Source organism: Megalobrama amblycephala, linkage group LG7 (genome assembly GCF_018812025.1).
Source record: "Megalobrama amblycephala isolate DHTTF-2021 linkage group LG7, ASM1881202v1, whole genome shotgun sequence".
In the NCBI taxonomy this organism is placed as follows: domain Eukaryota; kingdom Metazoa; phylum Chordata; class Actinopteri; order Cypriniformes; family Xenocyprididae; genus Megalobrama; species Megalobrama amblycephala.
Window position 1 is genome coordinate 54015104 of NC_063050.1, and position 6992 is coordinate 54022095.

At 36.1% G+C, this 6992-nt stretch overlaps 1 protein-coding gene across 2 annotated transcripts in view; it reads right to left on the reverse strand.

The window, feature by feature from the left end:
- Window positions 1-3702, reverse strand: part of LOC125272874 (lymphocyte antigen 6E-like) — a 57573-nt gene extending 53871 nt beyond the window's left edge. Inside the window, exons 1-4 of one of the 2 annotated variants that reach the window (XM_048198040.1) lie at window positions 1463-3702; window positions 1266-1385; window positions 866-997; window positions 550-686 (exon numbers count right to left, since the gene is read on the reverse strand). In XM_048198040.1, coding sequence (XP_048053997.1) covers window positions 550-686; window positions 866-997; window positions 1266-1385; window positions 1463-1511 — 438 coding nt within the window. In that variant the 5' untranslated portion in view covers window positions 1512-3702. Of the gene's footprint in view, window positions 1-549; window positions 687-865; window positions 998-1265; window positions 1386-1462 lie in introns of those variants that run through there. The other variant, XR_007185942.1, reaches the window with a different exon arrangement.
- Window positions 3703-6992: the final 3290 nt, after the last annotated feature.

Here is a 6992-nt window from a genome sequence, read left to right on the forward strand (position 1 = left end):
GAGATGCCAACATGCCAAGACAAAGCTGGAAGTTAGGAAGAATTGAAGAGCTGTTTCAAGGCAGAGATGGAAAAGTTAGATCCTGTGCTGTTCGCACATCCACAAGGACTGTGTTAAAGAGACCCATTCAACTGCTTTATGCATTAGAGATTTAAGTTGATGAACATTTGTTCATGGGGGGGAGGATGTTGTGAATTAATTTAGAGTAATAATAGCAATTACAGAATGTTTAATTAATTGTCATTGATAATAACAGATAAAGTTTAAATTGTCATATATTGGGTTGTTCAGCTTTAAGAAAAGTCTACCCATAATGCATAATGAGCAAGTGAGAGCGCGCAGAAAAAGAACATGTGATTGATTCAATGTGTGTGCGCTGCATCTGTGTTATCCGGCTCAAAAACTTCAGTAAAACAGTTTGTTTATTTTATTTCAAGTCGTCAGTAGTCATTATTGCTTACTAAGAAGAAAAGACACGACAATGCATGGCTAGCAATGGATTATCCCTTGCGTATATTTAAACCTTAGAGAGTTTAAAAGATCATGACTTTAATCATCCTCCTTTTCCAGATTCTTACCTCTTGCAGTGATGCAGCGGTCGTCATCTCCTGAACAGCTCAATGTGTTTGAGCATGTCAGTCCATCACAATAGTAACATTTCTTTCCATTTGGGACATTAGAGGGATCTACAGGAGGAAATCAAGTATTCTTTTTTTCTTTTTTGTACAAAAATTCTAATGAAACAGTCCTTTAGCTGCTCCATTCAATGACAAGTCAAAACCTTGTTTTATTTTGTATTTTCTTTGAAAGTAAAATGTGTGTTGACTTTACAAAAGATTTGCACATTGTCATTTAGGCACAATACCTGGAGCGTCTTGGAGGTTACACAGGTCTGTGTTACAGCAGGTAGTAGTCATCCTGGCAAGGCCTAAGTTTATGGACCCATTTTGACAGGCAGAAACACATCCTTTACGCTTCTCTTCAGAAGTAATGTGACCTAAAATATGAATGATACAGGAAAGACCAATTAAAATGGAAAACTGATTTATAAATGTCAACATTTAGCACTTTTATTTCAATTTTATAAATACAAATCATAACATTTTAAGGGAAAACAACTTAAAAAAATCTATGCAGAAGATTTTGTGATTGAAACTGTAAAATCCATCAGAAAATGAGTATACATTCTGTTGCTGCTCCAGCGAATTATAGCAGCATCTCCATTAGTCAAATATAACAGTAAATGTAAGTAATATTGGACTTACCAATTTGTGTCACTGCTGTTAAACTCTCACAGTGAGTAGATCCACTAGGACATGTTAGTTCCATTTGATCTACACAAGAACCCGTCAGACCATTGCACTCATAACAGCTGAGAGAGTGTCCTTTAGTAATAAAACAGAGACAAGTGAGAGAGAGATCCAATGAAAAAAAGAAAGAAAACATTATTGTTTATTTGTACCTGCAGTGAAAAGAATGAAGAGAAGAAAAACTGAGATTTGCAGATCCATCTTTGATCAGGAGGAGAATGAAATAACATCTGTTTCAGTGCTCATTTTATAGCTTATCAAAAGAGGAGGATCTCATGAGAAAATGAATGTTTAACAGAAGTAGACATTTCTTGAAAAAGAAACATCAGCTTACATAATTTACTTGCCAGTTAAAGTTCAAGGAAGGCATCAAGGTTTAAAAAAGAATTGCAAGAAATGTATAGGTTTACTTAAACCAACTTCCTTAAAGTGATAGTTGACCCAAAAATGAGCGACATCACTGGTGCAGGAGACCCAGGTGATGTCACGTGATGAGCGTCATAGGCGGAGCCAGAGTACCTAAGGACAGGGATGACACTGATGAGACCGAGGACAGAGGTGATCCCAGAGGGAGGAAGGAGCCCACTGTAGCCATAGGGGAGGAACAAAGCACAGTGGACGGCCTGGATGTCCGTGGTGTAGGCAGCGCGACGATAGACCAAGGGGGAGCCGGCGGGATGAGGGAACCTGGTAGAGTCACTCGGACGAGAGTCTCTGGAGGAGCCAAAGGTGGGAGGAACCAGGGCAGAGCCGAGATGGAACAAAGGGATCCTCCTTGACAGGCGCTGCTGGTGGTTGCTCGACGTCCAGACAGGATGTCCTCAGAGATGGCTCAGGGTGTCCCCAGAAACGGCGCAGGGCTGCAAATATCCAGATGCGATGGAGCTGGAGGACTGGCTGAGCTCTGTGACGCGACGCTCTCCAAACACCTAACGATAGTCTCCATCCAGGATAATTGTAGTTGGCCCCGGTCCAGAAAATAGGCTTCAGGGTCTCGTCGTTGACAAAAGTTAACAGAAAGGTAAAAAAAAAGTATGGGCTCTATTGAGACTGAGATTTGGAGAGGACAGAAAGCAGACAGGAAAGCATTGGGCAGAGAGAGGGGGGCAGGATCAGCAAAGGACCTTGAGACGGGAATTAAACTCAGGTCTCTTTTAGTGGGTGTCATGGTAAAAAAAAAGTATATTCATTCTTTTTTGCTCAGAAAAATATAAAATTAAACAAGACACGTTTTACAAAAAAAAAAAAAAAAAAAATTAAGGCTATATTGCAATTTTTCATCTTTGATCCTAAAGTTTTACAGTAGCTGCAATTCAGTATATATGACCAACACCTACACAGTGAATCGACATGATTCATTTCACTTTCTCTGAAATCATTAACGATCAGACTTTAGACTTTATGACCCTAAAACACATCAGAGTGAGTTCAGTCATTTTGATCACATTCACAAGCACATGACTAAAAAGATAAGAGTTTTTATGTTTTTTTCCAGAGTTTTAAAAAGATCAAAGTATCATGCCAATTACACAATCAGTTCAATCATATATATATATATATATAGCAAATAATAGATAGCAAATAATAGATAACATCAAATTAAATACAAACATATTAAATAACAAAAAAGGTGGCTAACACAAATGAAGCATAGAAAAAAGTTTTAAAGAATTGTTAGAAAAACTATACATAAGGGTACATTATGCAGACTTGATGGAATACAGAAAGGAACTCGAAAGAATGTATACCCTCCATTAACCAAAATATCCCTTTAGGGCAAGTCCTTGGCAGCCATCTTTGAAATGCCTCTTAGGCAGCTACTTCAGTTGTGCAAGAGCAGCTCTCTTTGAATGGGGAAACATAAAATTCTCCAAAGCTGTTCACTAACCCAGCTAGAAATGTTATTGTTATAAGAATGTTTTAAGAACATTATGCTATGTTCTGGTAATGTTTTCAGTGGCAAGTTTTATTTTTGTTCCCAGAATATTCTCCTAAAAAGGTAGGATAACATTATTTAAAATATTCATCAAAATATTCATCATGAACATTTTTTCAATCATTGAAAAAATGTTTAGTGATAACATTGTTAGAACATTATCCCCTAACGTTCTTATAAAGTTTTTAGAGGGAAGTTTCCCATCGGGCGCTGGATGTGGACTTCAACATCACCCATAGACGTCAAACTTTGATTAAAAATGAAAATCAGGTTGATGTCTAAACACAAAATTGTTTTGATGTCAAGCTCCAATGTCATTAAACAACTCCAAAAACAGCATTAGTATTGAATTTACATAATTCTGGCTGATTTTAAACTTAATAAAAGTAGAATTTATGCTAGAGCTTTTGAATTGAATTACATTAGATCATAAAGTTGTACCTAATAAAGTGGCCACTAAGTGTATGCAACCTCAACACGATCACATGAGAATGCGTATCAATAGTACGAGTTTGTAATCTCGTAGAATATATACGCTAAAATGAGTTTTGCTTATGGTACGCGGTTTTTCGCGTGCATATGATACGCACTTTATGGCGTGTATATGATACGCTCTTGGGTAGGATGGGGGTGGGGGAGTGGGGGTTTCGTACGTATAGTACGCCATAAAGTGCGTATCATATGCACGCGAAAAACCGCGTACCATAAGCACGCCAAAACTCATTTTGGCGTATATATTCTACGAGATTGCAAACTCGTACTATAATACGCATTTTCGTGTGATCGGGTTCGCAACCTCCATACTGTGTTATTCTAACTTTAACTACAAATCTAATAACTGAAGATAAACATTGTATGACAACGAACTTGCAAATGTAAATGTAAATGTAACCTAACTGACATCAAGTTATGGTAGCAAACGTTAGTGAAGTGTTGGTCATTTAAGCTAGCAGCAATTAGAGTGTAACTAACGTTATTATCTTCCAATAAACATTAACTAAAGCTGGTTACATAAAATACAGCTATATTGACTAGACTCATGAGAAGTCGGCTAATGCATTCAAATGTCAAAAATGCAGTAATTTCATCAAAAATCATGACTAAAACTATTTTCATAGTATTTCATTTTCTCCATAGAGAAGTTTATTTTTTACGAAAACTTATAAATTATTTAAGACAGTCCTACTGTATCTATCAGAGGATGTGTGTGTTTTGTTCATCATCAGTTATAATTTCAACTTTTTTTATTTTAAAGAATACTGATATTTTTATTTATCATAGCCTACTTATATAATTAATTATACCTACTTATACTACTTAATTATAATTACATTTTACTTTTAATTTATAATAGGCTGCTAATACTAATTATATTATACTTATTAAATTAATTATTAATTCTGGCATACATTTAAATTGACACCATGGAGTTTCTTATTTGTTGTGTCTGATTTAGATCTGTGTCCTAAACACGTTTACACAACAACGATATGGTTAAAATGGAGAAGTTTTCCTTTGAGTTTTAAGCATACATACGACACCATTGTCAAAATTATCCCCCTTTCATATAAATCCGTGAAAATGACTAAAAACGCTGTATTTTGCTGGCAGGCCATTAGATGGCGATGAAACACTATAGACTGAACATGTAATGCGCATGTGCATGACATCATCGTTTTCACTGATTTTAGTTTTTGTTTACACAGAGACTGTTTTAAAAACTTGCATTTTGAAACCCGTTTTCAAAAGTTTGCGTTTTCAGGCCACCAAAACGCGTAAATGAACTGCAAAAACGCATACAAATTTTTCCGTTTTTAGTTGAAAACGGTGTTGTGTGACACTAGCGGCACCTATGGACTTACAAAAATACAACATATTTTGCAAGCGCACCTTTCGCAGGTCGCACATCCGTCAGCTTGAACATCACAAAAGCTCGTACGGTTGCTTGTGAAGGCACGTCTCAACAGGTAAATGTTGGCTACTCTCAATAAAATGCCCAACATATTAGAAATCCTTTTCACTGTGTTGCTATGTGTTCCTTACAAAGTTAGTGTTACAGTTATAGTGTTACTTACTAAGTAAACTAACATTGTTTATTAGCTATAAACCCATTCAATGTAACTGCATCAACCACATTTTTTTACATGGCATACCCGGTGAAAAAAAAAGTCAACACATGTCACTGTACCTGACCTTAGAAAAACACATAATGCTGAATGTTTGGAAGACACTCGGCATTACGGACTGATCTTTGTACAGGATCGCCCTGAGCCTTTTACAACATTCGTTTAAATACCCAGACCAAGACAAAAACACTAACACCAGAGAAACACTAACACTAAAACAATCAAGAGTCAAACTGCCTAACTGAAGTAAGCGCCAATGTTCCCTCTAAGCTGCGCGCGTGCGCGGCCGCGCACTTCTGAAGCCGCGGCCGTGCAGAAAAAAATAATTGCCGCGCAGAGAACAGACATGAAATTCATGTGTGGGGAAATCCAGATCCAGCAAAATGAGTCACAGTGATCCAAATTTCAAAATTGAGATTTTGGTATCATTGGCTGCGTCCGAAACCGCCTACTCAATGAGTAGGTACTTAATTTCAATAAGTACTTACTTAACGAGCGCTAAAAGAGTAGGTACTTAACAGCCAAATCTCGTTGAGTATGAATGAGATCCGAGAATAATCCGCCATGTTGACGTTATCATGTGACCTACGACGTTATCGCAAGCGCAACAACTGAAAAGAAATGAGTGACTAATGTGATTTATTTTTTGTTACAAAAACCCAAATTCGCGTGAATATATTGTTAATTTCTTTTTATATGCAAAAATGTCCATCCACAAGCAAAGGTGGCATAAATCTCATTTGTTTTCCTCTTTTTCTTGTTGAATTAGCTTAGTTTCATCCCTCAGGCTTATAAATTAAAAATAAATAACTTTTATGCATTATGATGTATTCAAAATATTTAATCTTGTCATCATGCTTTATGTCTGTGTATATAAACGCAAACTATGATGTATACAAACCCATATTTGTTTTGTTTTTTGTCATTATTATTGTTCATTGTTAAAGATACACTATGGTATTTTCCATGATCTTGTACACAGTAAAATCCCCAGTGTTAAATTAACACCTAAAGTGTACATATGAGTCCATCTTGCCGGGTGTTAAAAAGCAACACTAAAGCGGTGTTAAAGTTAATGAGATAATTGATTGATGATTGAGTGATAATTGACAATTAGTGGTGACACCTGATGTTAATAAGCAGAATCATTGAAGAAACAACAAGAGAAAAAGAGAGAGACACAACAACTACAACTGACTTCCAGCCATTAAACATTATTACACTTATTATTATCCAGTTTGATTTGATTTCTGTCATACATCAACAAAAGTTCTTACTGAGAATTAACAGATGTTTAGATGTTAAAGTTTTAATGAAAGTTTAGTTTGAAGTCACCATGATGGTGAAAAGCATTTCCTTTAGTTGGGCTCTTGACTCTATTTATTAACATTAATTTATCTCTGGCTGCTCCAACTTTGTGTTTGTAAAGCACATTTGTTATGGCCAAAGAAACTATGATCTGAGCTGGATTTCCCAAAAGTGCAGTGAGCCAAAGTTGATCAATTTACGTTTACAATGCTTTGGGAAGCACAGTCATAATGGTTGTGTTTTCTCATTGTGAAATGGTCAGATTTTGGTCCAGTATTAACCGGTGATCTAGATATTATATTATTTCTTTAT